At 42.0% G+C, this 26,160-nt stretch overlaps 1 protein-coding gene across 1 annotated transcript; it reads left to right on the top strand.

Annotated features, from left to right (window-relative positions):
- The first annotated feature begins 686 nt into the window (after positions 1-686).
- CDC5L (cell division cycle 5 like) lies at positions 687-26,160 on the top strand. The gene is made up of 16 exons (XM_035110298.2): positions 687-836; positions 4,282-4,385; positions 6,290-6,451; positions 7,507-7,634; positions 8,687-8,786; positions 9,443-9,661; positions 11,573-11,717; positions 12,277-12,465; positions 13,967-14,115; positions 14,360-14,522; positions 15,328-15,492; positions 15,586-15,666; positions 16,138-16,383; positions 17,546-17,743; positions 23,204-23,416; positions 24,170-26,160. The coding sequence occupies exons 1-16, from the start codon at positions 792-794 to the stop codon at positions 24,272-24,274; spliced, it is 2,412 nt and encodes an 803-aa protein (XP_034966189.1). The 5' UTR covers positions 687-791; the 3' UTR covers positions 24,275-26,160.

Here is a 26,160-nt window from a genome sequence, read left to right on the forward strand (position 1 = left end):
GAACTGTATTGGGAAAATGAAACACACATCTTAATTTCCCCACCCCTATGAAATAAGGGTGCCACCTTGAATAAAACATGGAGGGGGGGGGAAGGTGAGCCCTGCGCCGCATAACTGAGCACACACACTCATTGAATAGCAATTATGATGATGGTAATAATAATAATAATATTATTATTTTTATTTTTTACCCCGCCCATCTGACTGGGTTTCCCATATATAAAAATATAATAAAGCATCACACGTTAAAAGGCTGCCTAAAAGTTGTGTAGTTGTTCATCTCCTTGGCACCTGACGGGGGGGCGTTCCACAGGGAGGGCGCCCCCCTCAAATATGGGGAGGGGGGGAAGAGGCCTTATCCCCACGGAATCTGCTCCTATGGCCCCTGGATAGGAAGATCCTAAATATAACCCGACCCTGAAATTCCAGAAGTTGCTCGCTCTATAATAATCTATGGACAACTCTCACTTCCGCTTTGGAAAACGCTTTCAAGGAAACCGGAAGCTTCCTGCCTCCAGAGCGGACCGGCTTCAAAGGCGCATGCGCACCCCCACCCTCGCGCGCGAAGGAACGCCCCGCCGCAAGCGCCGATGGAAACACAAGAGAGTACCGCCTCCTTCCTCCTCCTCCTCCAATCAGAAGCGGTAGTTCGATCCCGCTCGCAGAAGGCGTTCCGCTAGTAAAAGGCTGCGCCTGCGCAGTGCCCTCCTGCAACCGCCTCGCGCAGAGGGGCCGGGACCTGACGTGCGTCTTCTTCTCCGCTGTTTGCAGTTTATCCTCCTCCCGCCAAGATGCCGCGGATCATGATCAAGGGGGGAGTTTGGCGAAACACGGAGGTAGGTGGCACAACTCCCGTCGCTTCGCCCCTCCTCACCCCCGGCCCTGTTTGCCGTCGGTCTCTTTCGGTCTCTGGAGGCCCCTCTGAGGCGAGCGGGTGGAGAGCATTGCGCCTGCGCCAACGGCTACGGCGCCTGCGCACCAGCAGCGCGCTCTCTGTGTGTGTGTCCGTCTGTCTCTGTAGGAGGCAATGGCGCCTAATAAACGTTAAAATAATAATATTTCTTTAAAAAAGAAGGAAGCAATGCAAAGGTTGCAAGAGGCACAGTCTTATCCGATCAATAAATAATAATAAATGTTAGTGTCTGTAGCAGCCTCCCACCTACTTTTTCTGCTCTTGCTGTGAAAGCTCCAGGGGAGTAGTAGCTGGCACACCCCCTCCTCCCGTTGGAACAATTTTTCCACCAGGGAAGATCTTAGCGCCCCAGACTGCAAAGTTTCTATATGGGCTTTGCGGACAAGACTTTTCCTTTGTTGGATTTTGCTTTCCATTGTTTCGTTTGGATGCCTGCCCTTCACCCTGAGGTCCTGGAGTGACTGGCAGCAATTTAAAATGTATTTGTCAAAGGGTAGAAAGAACTGGATGGTGATGGCTGGGGATCAGCTTTTAAGGCATGTGTCAGGTACAGTGAACATTTGGCTTTTCAGATGTTGTTTAGTTGTTTAGTCGTGTCCGACTCTTCATGACCCCATGGACACAGAGCACACCAGGCCCTCCTGTCTTCCACAGCCTCCTGCAGTTTGGTTAGACCATGGGTGTCAAACACAAGGCCCGGGGGCCAAATCCGGCCCGCCAGACCTCATCATGTGGCCCGCTGAGCGCCCCAGCCAGCGGGACCCAGCAGCGGGACCTTGCTGCTGAAGCGCTGCGCCGACAAAGCGCCGACAAACAGCTGGGGGGGGGGTAGAAAGGCGGCTGGAGCAGCGCCGCACGGAGAGTCCCGAGCCTCTGCGACGCAGCAGTGCTCTGTAGCACTTTGAATCCTCCTCCTCCTGCCACGGCTCAGTGCCTGGAAACGGCTGCTGCTGCTGCTGCTGCAGCACAGACAAAGCACCCAGCAGCGCCGCGTGGAAGAGGAGGAGGAGGAGGATTCTGGCCCTTAAACCCTGGAACCAGGAGAGCAGCTCCAGTGAGTCAACCTCAGCCAGTCCCTTTGGTGAAGGGTGGTGGCTCACTGGCAGAACATCTGTCCTGCATGCAGAAGGACCCCAGCATCTCCAGGTACTAGTAGCTCTGCAAAGGTCCTGCATGAAACCCTAGCGAGCGAGCCTCCACCACCCAGTGCAGTTACCAAAAATCATTTTTCAATAAATTGTACAATAATTGTACATTTGAATATCTACTTGCCATTATTCTGACTATGTTTCTGCTTTCAGAGCTAGTTATTACTTACATTATTACAAAAAACAGTAATAATTGAATGCAGTGACAATAATTTATGATAATAAAGAGTGGACACATAGTCCTACAGATACAACCGGCCCTTTGAGGGTGACCAAACTGCTGATGCGGCCCCCGATGAATTTGAGTTTGACACCCCTGGGTTAGACTCATGTTTGTAGCTTCGAGAACACTGTCCAACCATCTCGTCCTCTGTCGTCCCCTTCTCCTCGTGCCCTCAATCTTTCCCAACATCAGGGTCTTTTCCAGGAAGTCTTCTCTTCTCATGAGGTGACCAAAGTATTGGAGCCTCAGCTTCAGGATCTGTCCTTCTAGTGAGCACTCAGGGCTGATTTCCTTCAGAATGGACAGGTTTGATCTTCTCAAGAGTCTCCCCCAACACCATAATTCAAAAGCATCAATTCTTCGGCAATTCTTTCAGATGTTGCTGAACAGCAACTCCCATCATCCCTGGCTGGTGATGATGCTTGTTGCAGCTGACGGGAGTTGCAGTTCAACATCTGGGGAGCCAAAGGTTCCCATGCCTGATATATAGGATGGTACTATTGTCTTTTAAACCTCTCCATATGCAGAATGAGAAGCTGTTACATGAAGTCCTCTAGCAGGGGAGAAATAGTGTGTGTACATCCTAAACATGGAGAAGGAACTCCATTATTTTGCCAAGAAAACTCCATGGACATAAAAAAGGAGAAGGTTTGAGAAGAAAGAGTTCCCAAGGCATGCTCTGGCTCATGGGGTCACAGAGAGTTGAACACAACAACATCCTAACCAGGCCCCATATTTGTAGGCACAGATAAGTGCATGAACCTTCTACTTGTTAATAATAATAATAATAATGTATTATTTATACCCCGCCCATCTGGCTGGGTTTCCCCAGTCACTCTGGGCGGCTTCCAACAGAAAAATGAAATGAAATAATCTATTAAACATTAAAAGCCTCCCTAAACAGGGCTGCCTTCAGGGCTGCTTGTTAGGAGTGTCCTCCTATCATGGAGTAGGAACAGAGTAGGATCAAAGAGGAACAAAGGACAATAGTCCCACTTCATGGAACACAGTACTGTATTACCAACACATCCTGTTTCCGTCACTTCCCACACTGTGGAATGAAAACATACACTGTCCTGTGATAGACAACAATCCCAAGACTGCAGACACGGGGAATAAATCTCCAACAGAAGTCATAGTAAGCAGGCTATGGCACTCCTGGGACATTTAAAACACAACTTTCCATTTTTCCTATGCTTTAGTCAGTTTTGCAACCTTTGGCATACTAAAACCATGTGTGCAGTACCTGGACACACAGTCATTAGTCTTCAATAAAAAAAACCCCAAATACTGGAATTTATCTTGTCTTTAGCTGTTTGTGCAGTGTTGTGATGGAATTCTCTTACACAACCTGAGTGAGGTGTGCCTACTCTTGTAGCTGCAGTAAACATTTCCCCCCTGGGATGCATTCTTTTAACATCATGGTTGGGATGAAAAAAGCTGGATGTAAGGGTGACACCCTACAGGGAGCCAGCCCCCATCATCCTGACGTCCACCTCGTCAAGTACAGAGAGCACCAGTGGTTCTGAAGCAGCCAGAGGGGGAGGGAGAGACTCTGAGGAGGAGAGAAATCGGAGGGAGTAACAATGGGAAAGCTCTGGGGCGGAGGGATGCAGGCAGATGCTCAGGGATGTTGCAGAGCCAGGGCACCGACCGCTCAGGGAGGAAACTGAAAGGGCATCACTCCTTCCGGCGCAAGAAGTAAGGAGAGCGCTGCAACATAGGTCAAGGGGGGCGTTTTGTGGTGCCCCGACTACTTTGCTGGCGTAGGAACAGACGTAAGTCATTGCCGGATTCTGATTCGGGATGAGAGGTCATGTTTTAAGCTGTCTCTACACTGTAAATAAATAGCACAATAAACGTCTTTGAAGACAAACTGGGATCAGGCGGAGTTACTCTAGAGTAGCCACGACGACCCTCTGACACTTGCCTTCCCTTTTTTTGCATAGGGTATTGTTGTAATGACTAATACTTTTTAAATCTCTTTTCATTTTAAGGATGAAATTCTTAAAGCAGCTGTAATGAAATATGGCAAAAACCAATGGTCTCGTATTGCCTCTTTATTACACAGAAAATCAGCAAAGCAGTGCAAAGCCAGATGGTAGGTACCAGAAAATAACCTATGATTCCAAATAAACTTTACAATATCTTTTTTCCATTGCTTTAAAATATCCGTTCTTGAGCCTATGGTAATATAGGTATCATCTGAAATAAAAATAAAAATTTGGGAAGGATATTCATTTTAATAGCCGCAATTCTCCCTAGAAATGATAATTTTAATTTACTCCAGATATCTAGATCTTTTTCACTTCTTTCCGTATTTTTATATAATTATCCTTAAATAAATTATTTGTATTATTTGTGATCCAAATTCCTAGAAACTTCGTCTTGTTTACCACCTTTAGCCCCACTTTCTTCAGTAATTGGTCAATTTCCTCCTTTTAAAAAAAATTTCAAATCATAATTGGTTTTGTTCATATTTATCTTAAAACCTGCCATTTCTCCATATTCTGTAATTCTCCTTAATACCTGTTGGATGCTCTCTACTGGTTCCTCTACCGTGATTATCACGTCAGCAGATGCTTTAGTTTTGTGGACCTCTTTACCTATTTTAATCCCTTTAATCTTATCGTCATTTCTTAAATTTTCCAATAAATATTCCAGGCTCAGGATGAACAATAACGGGGAAAGGGGACACCCTTGTCTGGTACCCCTTTGATTTTAACTTCTCCAGTTATTTCGTTGTTTATTATAAGCTTTGCTCTTTGGTTTGTATATATTGCAGCAATTCCTTTAAATATTTTTTCACCAAATCCTAATGATATACAGTGCTGCCTCGCTAGACGAAATTAATTCGTTCCACGGGTCAATTCGTGTAACGAATTTTCCGTCTAGCGAGTCCCGGTTTCCCATAGGAATGCATTGAAACTTAATCAATGCGTTCCTATGGGCTCCGGGGGACTGGCGGCGGGGAAGGCAGGCAGGCAGGCACTTGCTCTCTTGCCTGCCTGCCTTCCCCACCGCCTGTCACACAAAGATCGGTGGGCGCTGCTTGTGGGGCTTGTCAACCCCGGCAAACAGCGCCCGCCGATCTTCGGCTCTGTCCTCCGATGCGCTACGGCTCGGGGAAGCAGGCAGGGAGACGGCAACACCCCTACGATCACCGATGTATTGGGCAGGATGGGGGGAAGCGGAGAAAATATCCTCCGCTTCCCCCCCATCCCGCCTGTCACACAACGGGGATCGTAGGGGGCTTGAGAAGATGTATCCTAATTTTGTCATATCAACTGATATATAGATCAGTGGTTTTCAGCCAGTGTGCCATGGCACCCTGTGGTGCCTTGAATGATGGTCAGGGGTCCTGTGGGCAACAGTGGCCTCTGTCCCTCTTTCCATCCCTACCTCCTCTGATGCCCTCTTGCTTCTCTGCTTCTCAAAGGCTTGCACAGCTGTTTATTGCAGCAGCCCTGACTATAAGCTCCTTAGGTGAATGGTGCCTCTGGGAGGCACCTCTCTGGCAGTGGGACAGCAACTCAGAGACTAGGGACAGCAGCAGCAGCTGCCTGGAGGACTCTCAAGGAGAGGGGAGAGGAGAGGAGGCTGAGGGTACACTCCACAGGGGAGGGTGAGAGGCTGCCAGGTCTGCAGGCAAGGGGTGACATAATTGGACTCCTGAGCCCCACAGGGGTGCTGCAAAAAGAATGTAGTTGGTTAAGAGAGCCGTGGACTCAAAAAGGTTGAAAACCTCTGGCTTAGGATCTTTTTTAATTGGCCTGGGCCATGTTAGTTTTTCAGTGTAGATTACAGTTCATATTTTGAAAGTAGCCAATATACTACCTTTATGGATGCAAAATTGGGACTATGTCATTTACTTTATGTATGTATCTATATACTATAACAGATTCAAGAAAGGCTATGTGAAATCCTCTGTGGAGCTAATTTATAGGTGTTTAATTGTGTTAACAGTATCTTGAAAAAATTCTCATTTTTAAAATTTTGAATAAGGTATGAGTGGCTGGATCCAAGTATCAAGAAGACAGAATGGTCACGAGAAGAAGAGGAGAAGTTGTTGCATTTGGCCAAACTTATGCCAACCCAGTGGAGGACAATCGCACCAATTATTGGGAGAACAGCTGCCCAGTGCTTGGAACACTATGAATTTCTCCTGTGAGTAATTCTGCTCTGTAATGAAATTAGTTTTTTATATTGGGAGACCTAGTTACAGAACTAACTCAGGATTTCAGAAGAAAGCTTTTAGGTGTTTAAGAGTTGTTGTTGGCATCCAGAGACAATTGAGGAGTGTACCTTTGGGGGTGAAGTCAAACCGTTGGAGGGTTACAGTGCTTGCTGTGGCTGTAGAGACATGTTTTGTTGCAGCTGGGGCAGATGAAGGTGTCCTGTTGTGCTGCTGCAGATGCACCATAGTGTGTGTGCTCTCTGCACTACTTCAGCAGTCATTCCTCATCTGGTCACTGCTGTAGATGCATGACTTTCTGTCTCCAGGCACTCTGATAATCTTTAAGGGATTCCCTTATGATGGGGTTAATGTAGCCAGCCTTCATGTCATGTTTGCAGACATCTTTGGTCTGTCAGCAGGCCTGGTACTGGAAGCCAGCTCCCTGTGGAACACATCCTTGGGGATCCTGCCACCTTCCATTCTGTGTACAGCAGCAAACACATGGGCAGCAAACACAAACACAAATATGGACAGCAAACACAAAATGACAGCTGTGGGGCCGTCATCTCTAAAAAAGCAGAAAAAGATAGGGCATCACAAAATGCCTGTCCCATCAATGAAGTAAGAAAGCGCCTGTATCAGTCACCCGCACACTCACAAACTCTTTGCACCTCTCTTCTGTTCAGAACAGATGGAAAGATGGGTGTTCAGTCCTGGCACCCATGAAATGTGAACATGTTTAAGGAGGTCGTGCTTAGTGTAGGAGTGGGTGGGTAAACAGGAACTGAGTAGGAACTGTATTCTGGATTTTTGAGGGGATGTTTACTGAGACTTTTCGGTTGTGCCATAGGAAGTACTGGTGGGCACCATGCTGAGTGCTCCTGATTTTCTTTGGGTTGGTTGTATGGTTTGTACCCAACTAAGTCATACTGAGAGGAGAACCACTGATATCAATAGATATGGATTACTTAAGTCCATTCAATGCCTTATATCAGTATATATTTACTTCATATTTTTGCACTTGTTCTATATGTTATCTTTTCAGGGATAAGGCTGCTCAAAGAGATCATGAGGAAGAAACTGCTGATGATCCTCGAAAACTTAAACCCGGAGAAATTGACCCAAACCCAGAAACCAAGCCAGCCAGGCCAGACCCTATTGATATGGATGAGGGTATGCTTGAAACAGATTTTATGAATTTGTCCCCACTCCATCCCTTGACACATTCATTATATAGCACAATTCTTTCCTTTTGTGACTTTCCTTCATTAGCCCATCAATTGTTTTGGTTTCAGTCAGCTATTGCAAGGCTGAAGAATCTTCCCCCAAACACAGAATTCTGTTAGCATACATCACATTATTTATCTCTCACAAACACAGACACAACATTTACACATGACTAGCGCTTGGCTTGTGTTTCATCTTTGCAAAGAAAAAGAGCTCCCCTTTTCTAGCTCACAGACTAAAACTGCACAGAGATGGAAAACATCATTCCTGCATGACCAGATCACTCTTGTGTGGTGAGAAAGCATTCCCTTTCAGAGATTAAATGTAGCAAGCCAACCATTTGTTTCATTTCCACTTCTTAGGGAATGAAGTAAACTGGCCTTACAGGAAGAGATATTTGACTGCATGGCTAGTTCACTGCAGAGTGAAACTTGGAAAAAGGGCATGGCCAAGGGATAAAGGGCATGTCTTAAAGAGAGTGCTGAGGGGCATGTAAAGAGGTATTGCAGACTGGATTAGGTCTGCAGGCTGGAGTTTTTTCCCCAAAGGAAAAGTTCTGCCTGGAAATTAATATGATTAACTTTGAAGTGACTCCAGTTTGATGGGAAGAAATGAATTTTATTGGTATCATGTTAAAGAAAAAGTCATAATATACAAACTGTTGGTGGACATGGTCCTTCAGTTTAACAATATGTGTGCATTGGATTGAAACCTCAGTAATACAGGAAGAAACTTGTTGATTACACTTTTTAAAAACCCATAGAAATAGAATACTTTTTTTCTTGAAATATTGTTGTAATGTTATCACTGTATTCATACAAGAGATAACAATAGAGACTCCTGTTGGCCTAAATCATGTTTTGAACACATTCAAAGAAGGCAAAAGTGACCTGGGATCTGTTAACATACAGATTATCCCACTTCTGAGAAGCATTTCATTCTTACCTATTTCATAGAGCAAGGTGAGAGTGTGTGAACTTTGTACATTCTTTTTGCAGATGAACTTGAGATGCTTTCTGAAGCTAGAGCTCGGTTGGCTAACACTCAGGGAAAGAAAGCCAAAAGGAAAGCAAGAGAGAAGCAGCTGGAAGAAGCTAGGTATTTCTTGACTCAGCTAAAACTGTTTCTTGGCAGAGCTCCAGTCGAGGCAGGACGCTTGTCCAAGGGATGGAATGGCTACATTGTCATAAGATGGCAATAGAATGGTTAATTCTACTCCTTGCAGCCCCTAATTGATTTGCACAAACACTGTTAGATTCTGCAACTCTCCCTAAGATGATAACAGTCATGCTTGGCACATGGTTTGTGTTCTATCTGTTGGAGTCTATAATGTTGGGAAAATAAATAAATATTGGGCTACGATTGAGATGGGATCTTAAATGTCAGTGCAGTGCTCCTGTGTTTCCCACCTATTTTCCTCTTCCCTTTTATTAATGACACCAGGTTTTATTGATGCTGCTAGTTACCTGTTCTAAGTATTAAAAAGACAATAAATAATAAACTTTAAGCAGCTCAAATACTGAGTTTTGATGAGTGATGAAAGGGTGACTCCCTACAGGGAGCCAGCCCCCGTCATCCTAACGTCCACCTTGCCAAGCACAGGGAGCAGCAGTGGCTCTGAATACTCACGTGGAACTAATTTCCAGTATGGACTGCAAACATTTTACACAGTAAACCACAGTTAATGTTTCTTCTGGAAGTGACCTATTTTGCAAAGCTAATAACAGCTGTATTAATCTGTCACACCTTTGCAGGCGCCTTGCTGCCCTCCAGAAGAGGAGAGAACTTCGAGCTGCAGGGATTGAGATCCAGAAGAAAAGAAAGAAGAAAAGAGGAGTAGACTACAATGCAGAAATCCCATTTGAGAAGAAACCTGCTGCAGGTTTTTATGACACATCAGAAGAAAACTACCAGGCCCTGGATGCAGATTTTAGGAAGTTAAGGCAACAAGACTTGGATGGGGAGCTGAGATCGTAAGTTGGTTCTTGACTGAAAAGTTATGTTTAAATGGGGCAAAAGGGGAACAGAGTAAGGTCTTGTATAATGTTGCCAACAGTATGTGGTATGACACATTCCATCCATTTGTGTACTGTTGCTTATCTTTACTTTTTGTGAATTCTTACAAGACTTAGCATTTGAATTCTTAGCTTTTTAAATAGGTAACCCGAGTTTCTAACTATTGTTTTTGTGGAATGAAAATCATTAAAATATGTAGCTATTCTCTGTTGGCTGTTTGAAAACTTAAGTTGTAATATTGTTTTGTTTCTAATGTTTTGATTGCTCTGCTCCCATTTTCCCTTTACTTTAGGAATTGTTGTCATGCAACAAAATCCAAATCTTGCAACGAGAATATTTTATATTTAACACATTGGAACTAAACAGAGGCATTACTGCATACCCAGTAATTCACACAGATCTGCTCCTTATCTTTGAGAGTGGTACAGCAAAAAGTCATGTTTCTTTAACTGATGGGCATATGTCATCTCCTTTTTACCACCTAAAGATTCCTAGAGGTCCTCTACCTGCAGTCCTATTTGTGATGGCTGTGGGACCATTAACCATATTGATTTGAAACAATATTGGTGTTACTGGAGTCTCTGTTGGTAAAAAGAAGTAGTAAGATTTAATTTTAAATAAGTAAGGTGACATAGCCTTGACACCTAATCCTAAAACCTCACAGAAGGAATCTGATTAACATCATAACTGTATTTTTAAGACTTGCAAGAATGACATGAAAGAGGTCTCTAGATTAAATGGTAAGGATAATTATGAAAGACCAGATTTAATCAATAAATTAAGCATTCTTGGGCAGATACACCAATGATTTTTTTGTCATAGCTGATATCCTACTGAGTTAAACTTGGGAGTAGATAGTACGGTAGAGCCATTGAAATCAGTGCACTTCTGTAACTTCAGTCAATGGAATTCAATGTGTCTACCCTGAGTATAGCTAGCTGGATATTTCCCTTTATTAGACACCTTACGAAATAATTTATCTAGGAGCTGTACAATAGAAAGGAATAAAAATGTAATAAAAGCATACTACAATAAACTTCAGAGACAATAAAATGCTACAAGCAGCACAGTACTGGTTGTTTTCTGTGCTTCAGAGGGCCAACTGGCCTCAGCCAGAAGTCTGGCATGTAATATTATCGGCAATGAGGGTGGTAGGTTGGCATTCAATACCCCTGCCCAAAAAAAGGAAGAAAAGCTCCATTTGTTAGTCAGTCCAAACATATTGGTTCAAATATGGGCCTTCTCGGTAGTGGCACCCACCTTGTGGAATGCCCTCCCACCAGAGGTCAAAGAGAACAACAATCACCAGACCTTTAGAAGGCATCTCAAGGCAGCCCTGTTTAGGGAAGCTTTTAATGTTTGATGGATTTCTGTATTTTAATATTTTGTTGGAAGCCGCCCAGAGTGGCTGGGGGAACCCGGCCAGATGGGCGGGGTATAAATAATAAATAATTATTATTATTATTATTATTATTATTATTATTATTATTATTATTATTATTGCATCCTGTGGATCACTTTCAGCAGGCACCCCCACTTTGGCTTTCAGGTGTCTTGAAGGCTTTTTATGCCAACAAGCTTTTCAAGTTGTTTAAAATCTTCTTGAGAAACTAGCCATTTTAATGATGGATCTTTATTGATTCTAAAAGTTTTTATTTTCTTATACACCACCCTGATGCCATTATTCTCTTCAAATTAATACTGTTGTCTTACAAATAACAGCAAAACTTTATTTGTCTGTCAATATGATGTGACTTTAAAAAACCCCACTTGTGCTGTTGCAATAGCTAAAGCACCCCATGCCTTTCTGAACTGTTTATTGAATTATCAATCATTGGTACTTGATTGAGGCACTTCTGTTTTAACAGGGAAAAGGAAGGAAGAGAGCGAAAGAAAGATAGGCAACAGCTGAAACGGAAAAAAGAGTCTGATTTACCATCAGCAATTCTTCAGACTAGTGGTGTGTCAGAATTCACGAAAAAAAGAAGCAAGCTGGTGCTTCCAGCTCCTCAGGTAAGTTGCTTGTTCCTATCACCGCCTTGTGATTTGTTTAAGTCACTGCAGATGCATGTGATGTGCTCAAATTATGGGGCTCTTCAGAAATTAAGGTTCAAATGTGCACATATAATCTGCATCTCCCCCCAGATGCATGTTGCCCATGGACTCCTACTTTTTAGCCCCCTTTTCATATCCCAGATTTGCAATGTGAGAGTCTCTCAGGGTAGCTTTATATCCATTCATTTGCATATTCTTCTTGGAAGCACCATCCTTTTTAGCTCTATTTCATTGTGCCAGACACATCGTTTTTCAGGAAATGCTTTTAGCACTGCATAAGTAGCAAAGGTTGTACCACTTTCCCCAGTTAAATTGGAGGAAAAGTGATGTTGGCTTGACCAGTTGAAGCAACTGCCCTTTTCCTGTTGGTATATTGACTAAGGGCAGTCCCTATGGCACTATTTTAACAGCTAGTGTTTCTGATGTTAAAACAACTTTTCATTGTTGGGTGTTTCTCAGTTTATTAGGAATCCTCTCCTATTCATTGCAATGTATGGATTTCTCTCCTCTTCTTAAGATTTCAGATACAGAACTTGAAGAAGTAGTTAAAGTTGGCCAAGCAAGTGAGATTGCACGTCAAACAGCAGAGGAATCTGGGATCACAAACTCTGCATCCAGCACACTCCTGTCAGAATACAATGTTACCAACAATAGCATTGCTCTTAGAACACCTAAAACGCCAGCAGCACAGGACAGGATCTTACAGGTAAAGCCTAAATATAGTTTCATTTTAATATTGCAATGGTATCCTTTGCAGCTTCGTATTTTACTTGTAGTTAAGTGAAGTAAGTAATCGGTCTTCCACCTCTGTTCCATTGTGTTCCATGGCTTGCTGGGAATGGGGAGCTGCCAACCCCTGCTTGGAACATAGCTTGCTGGTGGCTGCATAGTAGGAAGACTAGATGGCAGATGAAGCTCAAAGAGAGACTTTTGTTTCAACCTGAACAAGCCATCCTTTCTGCTACCTGCAAGAGGAACAAAGCCCAGGATATTAGTGGAATACATTTTTATCAGTCAATTATATTAGATATTCAGTATGACTAAATGGATTTGGTATTCTTGAAAGAAGCAAAATAATAACTTCATCCAATTTTGTTACTTGATATTTGAGCAACATTTGGTTCCTTTTTGAAAATTGCACCTTGACTCATTGGATTGGTATTGGTGGTTTGCGGGTAGTTGCAGAAGGAAAAAAGTGACTTATTTTTCCTCCTTCCCTTTAATAGGTAGTATCTTTTGACATTGGAATATCTTTCTATATACATAAAATGTAAGGCTGTCATTGCACATTTAGAGCATTTGCAGGGCTTCATCATGAAGTCATGGGGGAGGGGAGCAAAATAGAAGGCAGGTTGCACAACACAAGTGTCTATGGCATGACAGTGAGAAGGGAGAAATGGGAGAAAGGGGCAGTTTAAAGCAACAGCAGAAGAGTGAACAAAGCAGGTATGAAGTATTTGAGGGCTCTGCCTTATTTGTTGCTCATAAAGTAGCTGAGAAATGGGAGAGGTTTTAAGTATAGTGAGAACAGATTTCAGTAATTGAGGATGAAGGAAAACATACTGGAAGAGGAAGATTCAGGAGGTTACCACGGGAGTGATTTGTTTATAAGAGTGCCGTGCAAAAGGATGCAGGGAGGAAGCATGGACATGGGAGCAAAGGTGAAAATGGGTGCAAAGCATGGCTGTAGAATAGAAGAGAGAAATAACTTTGGAAATAGGTTGGGAAGATGAAAAGTGAGCTTAGTAGTTTCATGGAGCGGGAAGGGGAAGCTCTAGGGAGTTAATGTGGGAGGAATGGCAGGGGGCAGCAAGTGGAGCAAGGAGGAGAATAGTAATTTATTCGCCAAGTATTTACATACTTGGAATTTGCTTTGGCTAATTTTACAATGTAAACATACTTTATACAAAATATCTGTTAAATATCTGTGTGAGGATCGGAGTGTGCAGAACACTATTTCAAGCAGAGAGGCGCCTGGAGCTTTTGCCTTCTGTCCCTGTAGTGATTTCAGAACAGGTTGAGGTGGTTGTGGGACTGCAGCCCCCTGGTTCATTCATATATATATATATATATATATATATATATATATATATATATAATTTTACTTTGGAAAATGATTATTGACTTTTCTATATCTATCTATCTATCTATCTATCTATCTATCTATCTATCTATCTATCTATCTATCTATCTATCTTACTATGCAGGAAGCCCAGAATCTGATGGCTCTTACAAATGTTGATACCCCTTTGAAAGGTGGTCTGAATACCCCTCTCCATGAGAGTGACTTCACTGGGGTAACACCTCAGAGGCAAGTTGTTCAGACGCCAAATACAGTGCTTTCCACACCATTCAGGTAAGTCATCTACTTGAGCTGATGGGGAAGGGCAAAGATACACTTGAGTTTTCTTTTACTTTAATAAGGGTGTGTCTGTGTGTGTATTGGACACCAGATCTCCCAGGTTCCTCCATTATGAATTGCTGACTATAAATTCTAAATCCAAAACAGGGACTTGTAGGCAAGCAGTCTTTAAACAATTAAAGATGAGCACAAAAATTGTGCTACCACATTCATATTGGAGCAAATAATTTTTTTCTAGGACACCTTCCCATGGAGCTGAAGGGCTGACTCCTCATAGTGGAATGACTCCAAAGCCGGTAGTAGGTGTGACTCCAGGGAGAACTCCCCTGCGTGATAAACTAAATATTAATCCTGAGGAGGGAATGGCAGATTACAGTGATCCATCCTATACAAAACATATGGTAAGTAAGTAGGAAATGATTTTCATTTTCATAATTTTATCCATTGCATTTCACAGGTGGGGACTCTCAGAAATGATGATGAATCCATCCATCACCATTATGTCTTCTGAAAACAAATAGGAATTTGTTTGAATCTTTGCAAACATAATTATGGGTACAAAATTGTAGGTGGTCTCTGACTAGATTTCCTGATTTTTAAAAAAATATTTTTTTTTAAGCATGCATGCTCTAGGTTTGATTAGAGTAGTGACAAGCGAAGGGGAGATATTGCACCCATTTTCCTAATCTTAAATCCCCACCACCACCGAGCTGCTTTTTGGAGTTGACAACATTGCCCAGGGTGGGGGTGGGAGCACAAATTCTTCAGCTCAGTTTTACACGGTAGATTCTATCAGTATTTTCTAATTTAAGGAAGTGCAATTGGAGTTAAGAATAAGCACTTGACCACATCAAGGCAAGCAGTTGTGGCATTTTGTGGGTGCACACGTTTGTAGACATCATTTGGGCAGCAGCTCAAGTTCTGTGATTGCAGCCACTGTGATCACAGAAATAGACTGGAGCAATCCCAGTGATCACCCTCAAATCCCAAAGTGACTTGTTGACGATTGCCTGTCAAGACCTTTCATTGCTTTTGAGAATTGAGTCATTTCATAAATCTGAGCCCAGTGTGAAAGGAAGGACACGACGCTGGTCCGCGAGTAGTTGAAATCACCAGGCAGGCTTAAAAGTAAAATGACTGCTTGCTTTATTGCTGTTTTTAGGGAAGTGAACATTTAATGTATTAAATTCCTTTAACATTCAACAGGAAAGAGAATCCCGTGAAAATTTGCGTCTAGGACTTAGGGGTCTTCCTGCTCCAAAGAATGACTTTGAGATTGTTCTACCTGAAAATGCGGAAAAAGAACTTGAAGATCATAATGCAGATGATACATACATAGAGGATGCAGCTGATGCAGATGCTCGCAAGCAGGTAGAATGAATTATTAGATTTATAAAGCAGTGTAACATACTGTGTCCTTCTCCCATGAACGTGATCTAATTCATGCCTTAAATATCTTTCTAGAGTATTCGAGAAATGGAACGTATAAAGGCACTAAAGCGGATGCACAAGGCAGTTCAGAAAGATCTGCCAAGACCCTCTGAAGTAAGTTGTTCCTAATTCTGAAGAAGATGAAATAAGTTTAAAGGTGGGAGGAGGGAATGCTATCAGTAAAATGGTGAATAAATATTTGTAAGCTGCAGTATCAGTATTAGCAAATGAAGCCAAGTCTGTCCCCTAAGAAGTGGGGAAAATGCCATTTAAGACACGTGGATTTGCTGGCCGGTAGTAAGTGTAAGTCAGGGCACTGGTCCACCACCCCTCACTTCCTTCTCAGAATAGCCATTCCGGAAAGCTGGTTGCTGGCCAAGCTGTTATATTGCTAAATGAAATTAATAAAGACAATAAAACATTATTTTCTGATTTTGTCAAATTCTGTGGATTTAATGTGTGTATTGGCACTCTAGAGCACATCTTGATGTAATGCAACAGTTGATTATCACATATATAGTGTTTGATGACTAGCAGCAGTGGCTGCTCTTAAAAGGCTAGTTTTTTGTTTTTTGTTTTGATTAGGTAAATGAAACAATCCTGAGACCCTTAAATGTAGAGCCACCACTAACAGATTTACAGAAGAGCGAAGAGCTGATTAAGAAAGAGATGATTACCATGCTTCATTTTGACCTTGTGCATCACCCTTATGGAGAACTCCCAGGAGGCAAAAAGGGGAAAGTCCCAGGGTTTGGACCCGGTAGCACAGAACACCTATCTTATCTTGAACACAATCCTTATGAGAAATACTCAAAGGAAGACATCAAAAAGGTATATATATATCTCCTATTTCTCTGCATTGTTTATGCTCTCTGCCTACCATAGTACTACATTTTGCAAGGTTTACACTTTCTAACTTGATTCTTTCTTAAGCTGATTGGAAAATTTCTAAAATGTTCTTTTGGGGGTGCTTTGGGAGTACTGATGGTGTTTCCAGGGCCATCTTAAGCATATCCGGCATCGTGGTGCAAAGCTCCCTCCACCGCCCATTTCCCAGAGTTTTTTAGGGAGGACAGCGCTGCTGCCGGTGTTGGAGGAAGTGGGCAGCGGCTGGAGGGTGGCTCCAGTGGCGAAGAGGCAGAGGCTGGATGCGGCGCCTCCTGGCTCAGCTGGCCAAGAGAGCTTTACTGGCCAAGAGAGCCAGCGTACAGCTTCCGGGTCATGTGGCCAGCATGCCAAAGCTGCTTCTGGCGAACCAGAGCAGCACACGGAAACGCTGTTTACCTTCCCACCGAAGCGGTACCTATTTATCTACTTGCACATTGGCATGCTTTTGAACTGCTAGGTTGCAGGAGCAGGGACCGAACAATGTCCCTAATAATCAATGTACTGTACTATAAAATAAGACAGTATTGTAGATGATAAAAATGAAAATACTTTTTTCTTACCTGCACTGATGATTGTTTGGATGGGGGGGGGGCTTTTATCCATTTTCACAGTCACATAATCAATTATTACCTGACTGGGTTCCACACAGTCATAAAAATAAATTAACTGAAAAGAAAAAGCCTCAATAACAAAAGTGACAAACTTAATCCATTCTGGAAGTCCGTTTGACTTCCGAAATGTTCAAAAACCAAGGAGCAGCTTCTGATTGGTGTAGGTGCCCCGGAAACAATAGCCGACAGCCGCATCGGATGTTCGGCTTCTGAAAAACGTTTGAAAACCGGAACACTTCCAGGTTTTCGGCATTTGAGTACCAAGGCGTTTGAGAACCAAGGTACCACTGTATTCTGTACAGCAAATGCAATGTGAAAACTGGGGAAAGTGCCACTGATGATTTATGTTTTTTACGTAACACTGTAAGGTGTGTTGATACAAACAATAGAAAATGCTGCTCTTCAAATGGAGAAGTTTGCCCTGTAAATTGTTATATTTATAGTTCAAGAACAGCAAGAAAGGTGAATTGTAACTAATACCTCATTTCAAACAGGCTGAAGAACTCTTGGCCCAAGAAATGGAAGTGGTGAAGCAAGGAATGGGGCATGGAGAGCTTTCAAGTGAAGCTTATAATCAAGTGTGGGAAGAATGTTACAGCCAGGTGTTGTTCCTTCCTGGGCAGAATCGCTACACGCGAGCTAACTTGGCCAGTAAAAAAGACAGAATTGAATCCCTAGAGAAGAGACTTGAGGTTAGTATACATTTCCTTTTGAGAAACAGGCTTAATCTGACATTATACAGTGTGACCTGTCTTGTGTTTTATCCCTAATTTGGAAGCATGGGTATTGCTACGGTATTTCAGTGGAATTCCATAGAACTGAAAAATAAATATTTTTAAAAAGAAAAACATCTAGTGACACATGGCCTTAATTGGCATCATTCATATACTGGATAAATCAAGTTGAATCCAAAAATAGGAAGTGGTGCTTCCTGGTCATGCTAGTGCATCCTGATATGCTCCAACATAATGCTCATCCTGTGGTTACTCAGTTCAGTTTTGTGACTAGAGGTGGGCCTCATCTCGCCCTCCTAATAGCTGGAAGAAAGTAGTAGTTGTTCTTTCTGCCTAAGCTTCGCGGTTAGGGGATGCATTGAATAGATTCCAGTGTTTCATATCTGTTTTGGCAAATCTGGCTTCTATGTTTGTGTGCTGAGGAGCTGGATGTTGAATGTAAATTGACAGCATACACTGTAAAAATATTTTGTCAGTTTAAAGTTGGGCAGAGCAACACAATGTTAACGTAAAATATTTATATATTCGAGTATGCAGTACAAGAAGGGGATTCTTACAAGCCCTGTGCAATACACTGTGTCACACAAGCTTACTATCTGCAGTAGTGCCATGTCAAAATTACTTCACACTTTATATGGTGATCATCTTTGCTACATCAGTTTCACCCCAAAAAAGCAAGTAAACTGTTGGGCAAATATGTGGAGCTGAAGGGGGAAGGTACAGGATGGCCTGATTGACCCATCCTTGGGAATGAGTGCTGTGTGTAGAATAGAAAAGAAAGACAACTCCTGCACAAGAGCTGGCTCATTTTCCTGGCTAAGGAGTCTAGTTCTGTCTTAGAATGAACTTGTACTCCATGTTGGCCAGCAGAGGGCACCATTGCTCTGTGGTGACAGGTAAAGATGAACTGTCAATCGCTTTCCTATTTACTCTTCAGCTCAATATTTTTACTGTAAGTGGAAATGATATGGTACCTTAAATACTCTCGTTGTGCAGCCCCACAAATTAAAAGACTGATTAAAATGTTGGTATTTTCTATTTTAAAAAGATAAAACTGTTCTGTTTATATGACTGTGCAGTGCCTACCGGTATTATATGGATTTGGGGAGGAAATTCCATAACCTTAGCTGGATTCACTATTTGGTCAATGTCACAAAAGACCCATCAAAAAAAGGTGGTGTGTGTGTATGAAATTGCTATAATAAATACTCCATTTCATGCTGAAGTCCAGAGAAGGCTACCTATTAAAGTTCAAATGTAAGCTGTGAGAGATCATTCTTGGAGTGATGAGAAATGCACAGTATACAATATTACTTATTTTTTTTTTCATTTCCAAAGGCATACGGTTGAGTTCAGCTCGGGGTGGAGGGTGCTTGTTTGTGTGTACATGCCTTTAAAGAAAAAGTAAATTGCTTGGAGACCTTAAATGTAATTAATAGTAGTCACTTCATACTTCTCCCCGCAGCCCTAGCACCATTTCTCTCACTGTTTAGGAGAATTTGGATGCAATGTTGGATGCAGTGCTAGGGAAGCCTGGATTCTCCACCGTGGGAGCAGCGCAGGGGCAGGGGAGTGCTAGAGTCCTGTCTAGTCAAGTTGTGTGGAATCAATTCCAATCTGTTACCTCCAAGGATGTGGACAGGCTGCTTGGACTAGTGAAACCAACCACCTGTCTCCTTGATCCTTGCCCATCCTGGCTCATAAAAGCGGAAGGGCTAGGTGATGGGCTCTGTGGGGTGATGAATGCTTCCCTCTGTGAGGGAGCTTTTCCAGACCTGCTGAAAGAGGTGGTTATTAAACTGCTTCTTTAAAAAGTGTCTTTGGACCCGGCCAATATGGCCAACTATCGCCCAGTCTCAAATCTTCCATTTTTGGGCAAGGTGATTGAGCAGGTGGTTGCTGAACAACTCCAGGCATACCTGGAGGATGCGGACCATTTGGATCCCTTCCAGTTGGGATTCAGGCCTCATCATGGGACTGAAAGTGCCTTGGCCATGCTGGTCGATGACCTCCAGTGGGCTAGGGACAAAGGTGAAAGCTGTTTCCTAGTTCTGCTGGATCTTTCAGCAGCCTTTGATGCCATCAACCATGACATCCTTCTGGACCGTCTAGAGGAGCTGGAAGCTGGGGGCACTGTTATACTGCTGATTGACAATGTCCAAATATTTTTATTTTTATTATGATGGGTTTTATCATATCAGTTGCTTCCTTTACCTTATAGGTATTCAAAACAGGCATCTGTAACATGCATCCCTAAACTGTGGCCTTCCAGATGTTTTGGCCTACAACTCCCATGATCCCTAGCTAACAGGACCAGTGGTTGGAGAAGATGGGAATTGTAGTCCAAAACATCTGGAGGGCCAAAGTTTAGGGATGCCTGGCTTAAAGATTAAAATCTGAGATAAACACATATACACATAAAGACCTAAAATTTGGGCTGCCATACAAATTGGCCCTGCCACCATGGAGGCCGACTTCGACTGTTTTCCTAGTGAACTCATTTGTTGGTTCACTAGGAATCCATGTCTCTCTATACTACAGTCCTTCATTGATGCCACACAGTAGTTCTGCCTTTTGTTCCTCAACTGCATCTCTCTAGGTAGTTGCCTTGGTGCAGCCTTGCAATGGCCTGGGACCACAAAGGGACCACCAAGCAAGTTGCCTGGGAGAGGAAGTTGTTTTTTGATGTTAGTGTAGACAGGTACAAGCCAAAAGCTATTTATTGACTAGGGCAATATTCAGTACTGAGATGCTCTCCTGCCTTGGTGTTAAAATGAGGAGAGGGGAAAGGGAAGCAACACTTGACAGGAAATAAGTGGCTGTTTCCACAAGGGGAAAGGTTAGAGTAGGCATCCCCAAACTTTGGCCCTCCAGATGTTTGGCCCTCCACTGGTCCTGTTAGCTAGGGATCATGGGAGATTTAGGCCAAAACATCTGGAGGGCCGCTGTTTGGGGATGCCTGCTTTAAGCTGTTGTTGTACAATGTTCTAAATGTATATTTTATTCTTGTGAAAGCTGTCCCAGTTGTGCTTTTCGAGCTGGTCTCTGACCATAATAAATTATGATTGATTGAGTGTAAAAAATTGAATGCTTCCCATCTCTCTAGGGAAAGTCTTACTGGTATGTTTTTGAAAGAATCACAAAGGTTCTGTTTCAGGGAAGAGCCTTGCCTTATCTCAGACAGGAGGGGGAAATGACTGATCACAGGAAGTAAAACCTTGATACCATATTTCAGTTTCCTCTTGCTTATTCCTCTCACGCATGGAAGTATTTATTATTTTTAGATGTTTTAAAGTTTGCAGGCTGTTCAGTGTTGTACAACACCTTTTTGCAAATGCATTTGCACCTTCCAGTGTCCCTTCCAATTCTCTGATTCCTTTAGTGTTCAGAAATTCCCTGGAGGGGCTGGGTATCTAAATGGAATAAGAAGTTGGTAAAAATGTCTTGCACTGAACTTCTCAATTTTGTTAATATCTTGTCCACTGTTTAAAAGAAAATTTCCTGCATCTGGAGAAGGTTGTATTAGACTACCTTTCCAGCTTTGATTCAGTAGTGTGATTATCATTTCCTAAGGCTGTAGATCAGGCATCCCCAAACTGCGGCCCTCCAGATGTTTTGGCCTACAACTCCCATGATCCCTAGCTAAGAGAACCAGTGGTCAGGGATGATGGGAATTGTAGTCCAAAACATCTGGAGGGCCGAAGTTTGGGGATGGCTGCTGTAGATTGTCTTAAATAAAAATTCCTCATACTGCATATTTTGCAGGAGAGGTTCTTTTAAGCATTCCTCAAAATTTCCAATGTTTCCAGTGGAAAAAGGTGTTTACAGTGATCAGGGAGTAAAGCTAAAGTTGCACCATTTAATTGACCAGTTTAAAGTGGTCAAATTATAATTAGCAAGGATGAAATCAGCAGTTAAGTGATGTGAGTGTTCCAGAACTGCAAATTTTTTCACTGCCCTTATCTGACATATTCAGTAAACAAAGCTACTATGTTAATTTTTCAGGCTGTGTAAATACCTCAACAGTTTTTCTAACAGCCAAAAGTAGTTGAACTGAAATATTCATAAATTAAAAAAGTAAATGGTTAAAAAGTTATATTCAGTAGTTTAGCAATTATAAATGTGATAATTAGAGAAATTCAAAAATTTCTTGGAGATTTTTCTTACTGAAATACTTGTAAATATTATAAATATTTTGAGAGATGGCAACATAGTTGCATACACTTTGCTTACATTATTCAGATTTTATGAAACAAAATTAAGGCCCAAAACAAAACTGTTAAAATACTAATTTTGCATGCCTGAAGAGTTGTGTATGTAAGCAAATGTCCTTCTTAGAGAGAGTTATCTGAAAAAGTTAATTTAACTTTAGATTTTAGATTTCACTGATATTGTATCCGTTCCAGTTGCCCAGTTTGTTTTGAATTGTGTTCATTCATGATGACACTAATTTTATGAAACAATATATTTTTAAATTTTACAAAATCTGAAAAAATAACATAGTGGAAAATGTACTGTCAAAAAATTGGCGGTATATTAGTTGCAGTGTGCTGCTCCAATGAAGAATAAAAAATATTAAATATTTGTGGTATCTGAAGAAGTGTGCATGCACATCAGAAGAAGTGTGCATGCACACGAAAGCTCATACCAATGACAAACTTAGTTGGTCTCTAAGGTGCTACTGGAAATTTTTTATATTTTGTTTCATCTGTGGTTTACCATAATACTTTAATATCCAAATGTTATTTAATTTCTGAAAGACTTAATATGTACCAATTATTTGATATGTTTTGCACAATGCTTTCCCATAAAAATAGCCTTTAAAAAAATCAAGTCCATGTGCCATTTTAATAAAGATGCTGAATTCTATACCTCTCCTGGTTTGATCAACTGACGGCATTTGAAGGGCTTCTTTTGCAGCACTATGCAGAAGAGCATAGGGGAGCCTGCCACCCATTTGGCAAGCAACTGTATGCTAATTGCTTGTTGTGTGAAGCAGTGACATGTGGATGCAATTTCAAGCAGACTCCCAAGTAGCAACCATTCTGTGTTGAGGGAACTTCAGCTTCTCTTTAAGGTTTTCAGCTACCCTAAGGCTACCCATCCAGTGTCGTGTTCTGTTTCCCCCTTGCTGTTGTTTTGTTCCTCTGCTTTCTGTTGTGTCTCACTTCTCAAACTCCTGAGAGCCTTACATCCAAACCCCTTAAATCCAAACTATCTCCCTAACAGATCCTCCAGTGTAACAGAAAAGTCTTCGTTTATACTTTCCTGTATTGGAGGCAAAATGTTTTATAGTGTAACATGCCTTCTGTTCTTGAATTACAGCTCCACAGCTCATGACAGAATACATTTCAGAAATGTAACTGTTAGCACTGTTTTGCTCTTTGAATAATATGCAGGCTGTATTTTTTTCAATAGATTAACAGAGGTCACATGACTACAGAAGCTAAGAGGGCTGCCAAGATGGAGAAAAAATTGAAGATATTGCTTGGTGGTTATCAGTCTCGAGCGATGGGGCTCATAAAGCAATTAAATGACTTGTGGGATCAAATTGAACAAGCTCATCTTGAATTGCGCACATTCGAGGAATTAAAGAAACACGAAGATGCTGCTATTCCTAGGAGATTAGAGGTAAAGTCATGACATTCTGTTGGCCATCTAGAAAGAAGGAAGATGGCAAAAGTTGTGTTAAGTAATGCAATTTTATTAGAGGTTGCTGCATCCATTAATTTTTAAAAAAAAGTAGAGTAGAAAATCAGCATTTAAAAATAGTACAGTGGTACCTCGGTTTATGAACACAATTGGTTCCGGAAGACTGTTCATAAACTGAAGTGTTCATAAACTGAAGCGAACTTTCCCATTGAAAGTAATGGAAAGTGGATTAATCCGTTCCAGACGGGCCCGCGGAGTACTCAACCTGAAGCGTACTTAACCCGAAGCATGGGTGTAATTGGTTCCGGAAGTCTGTTCATAAACTGAAGCGAAGTTTCCCATTGAAAGTAATGGAAAATGAATTAATCTGTTCCAGATGGGTCCGCGGCGTTCATAAACTGAAAATTCATAAACCGAGGTGTTCATAAACCGAGGTTCCACTGTATATTACTTTAGTCCATTTTATTTAGATGATTTTGTGTTGCTTTTCACCATTTCATCGGGAGTCTTCTTTTTTCTTTTTCTTTTTTTTCAAACAGTTGATCCTATCCACAGAGTTGCATGAGCTTCTCTAACATAAATGTGCAGTTACATCATGGGAAAAGGCTCCTATGTGTACATTATGGGATGTGTGCTTGTGTTGCATAATCTGAGACTCTCTGCTCGTATAAATAAATTGCATCCTGCTATTTCGGGTGCCTTTTCATCAGCTGACCATTTTTATTGTTGCAGTGTCTAAAGGAAGATGTTCAGCGGCAACAGGAACGAGAGAAAGAACTTCAGCAGAGATTTGCGGAGTTCATGCTGGACAAGGAAGCTTTTCAGTCGAAATATTAAGTCACACATCTTGCTTAAGCCATGTTTTATAACATTTCTCAAATGCAATAGATAGGTTTTGCCTCCTGTGTCTCAAATCAAACATAAGCAAATTGGGCCTTGAATCCATTTTGTGTTTTACATAAGACTGAAGGTCATGCATCTTATGAGGGAGAGGTGAATTGAAACATATACAGAGAGGATAATTGACACACATTAAGGGGTGCTGTCCAGGGTAGAAATTCCAGCCCCTAGGATTGGTTATGTGATTATCCTTGCTGATCATATCCACATTTTTTACTCTTAACAAACTGATATTCTGATATTAAAAGGAAAAACCAGCAGATTCTTTTAAATCACATCATTTGCAAAATTGTTATTTTACCATTGCTACGCTTCACAAGAACCATACACTTTTGTCTGCGTGTCAGCGGCTATGTACTGTGAATTTGGGGTGTAAAGCAATGTATTAAACTGTGTTTGTGTCCTATAGCTTGAATGGAATCTGAAATTATTTGCCTGTAACCCAATATTTATGCATGTAAAGAATGTGCCCTGAAGACCAAAAAGACTGGCAAGGTGAAAAATACTGGCAAGGGGAGAATTCACTGGGAAGTTTTCCTGCACAAGCCCTTTGTGCCATGAAAGGAAAGTGTGCAGCACAAAAGTATCACATTGCTTAGCTCCCATCCATTCCAAGGAGCCTTGCTCCCAGTGGTGAGTGGCCCTGGGGGATTAGGCTGGTCCCCTAAAACTTTCTCTGGTGCCTCCTTCCCAAAGCCTGGGAAGTTTCTGCCTGGCTTAGGGAGGAAAGCTCAATGCTTACACGCGTGACGTTGCAGCATCACACGTGCAACGTCTGCCCCCGCGGAAACAAATCACCCTTGCAAACTGGTGCCTGTGGCCCTAACAGCTCCCCTACAAAAAATTTCACCACACTCGACTGGTTGCTCAGGAAAACCTCCAGAAAGATTCTGCCAATAAACAGTTGGGCTCTTATTTCACATTTTATGTCAGTCGTGCCACAAGTATCCTCCTCTTAATTGGGGTCAGGAGTCATCATCTTTAGAGATTCAGGAAAAATGTTTGAGTGTGGTTAGAGAACTAACCAATAGGGAAGTCAACCCTCCTTGGGGCACCAGAGAAATACCATAGGATGCAGGAGGCTTTGCTTCTGCTGGAGACCTGGTGAGGGTGGGACCAACTTCTCTCCATTTACATGAACATGAAATACATGAATAGATGAGAGTAGCATCTTGGTGGTTAAGGGAACATCGTGCTACCTAGCAAAGTTACATTTTGCTGTTAGCAATTTGGAATGCTACAGTGATACTGGGGTTTTTATGGTTAAATTTGCAGATAACTGAAATTAGGTGGCTCATAATACATTCCAGCAGGTTTCTCTGTTAGCAGTGAACAATAGCTGATGGAAGAGGATCACCTGCATCTGATTTATCCAAACATTGAGTACAAGGATATTCCTTTCTCTTCCCCCCTCCCAAGCCTCTGGTTTTTTAAAGCGTACAGCTTTGCCAGGCTTGGGCTTTGGTAGAAATCTCTCTGGTTTAAGTCACAAGGTTTTCAATATATCAGCTTAGACAGACCTGCCTCATTAGATCACTTTAATGTCTGCAGGTTAAAACAGAAATTCTGATGTATTCAAATTACCAAAGAATTCCTCAAAGGAAGCAGAAATATTTAAATTCATGGTGTCCCTCACTAGCATTTATGAATTGTGATGCTTGGAAATGCAGACTATATTTCTTATTTATTCAGTTCATATGCTGTTAGGAACCTTGCCAAATATGTGCGTTGGGTAGATGCCTCTTGGGATTCCAGAGCATTTTTTCTATTCTGTATCTCCTTCAACTCTTCAACATCTCCCCCCACCTTCCAGTCAACACACA

This window comes from Zootoca vivipara, chromosome 3 (genome assembly GCF_963506605.1).
Source record: "Zootoca vivipara chromosome 3, rZooViv1.1, whole genome shotgun sequence".
Lineage (NCBI taxonomy): Eukaryota > Metazoa > Chordata > Lepidosauria > Squamata > Lacertidae > Zootoca > Zootoca vivipara.

Coding starts and splice junctions, on each gene's coding strand:
- CDC5L (XM_035110298.2), top strand. CDS start 792: ATGCCGCGGATCATGATCAAGGGGGGAGTTTGGCGAAACACGGAG. Junction 9,662..11,572: donor TTGGATGGGGAGCTGAGATC/GTAAGTTGGTTC, acceptor CTGTTTTAACAG/GGAAAAGGAAGGAAGAGAGC. Junction 16,384..17,545: donor CAAAGGAAGACATCAAAAAG/GTATATATATAT, acceptor CATTTCAAACAG/GCTGAAGAACTCTTGGCCCA.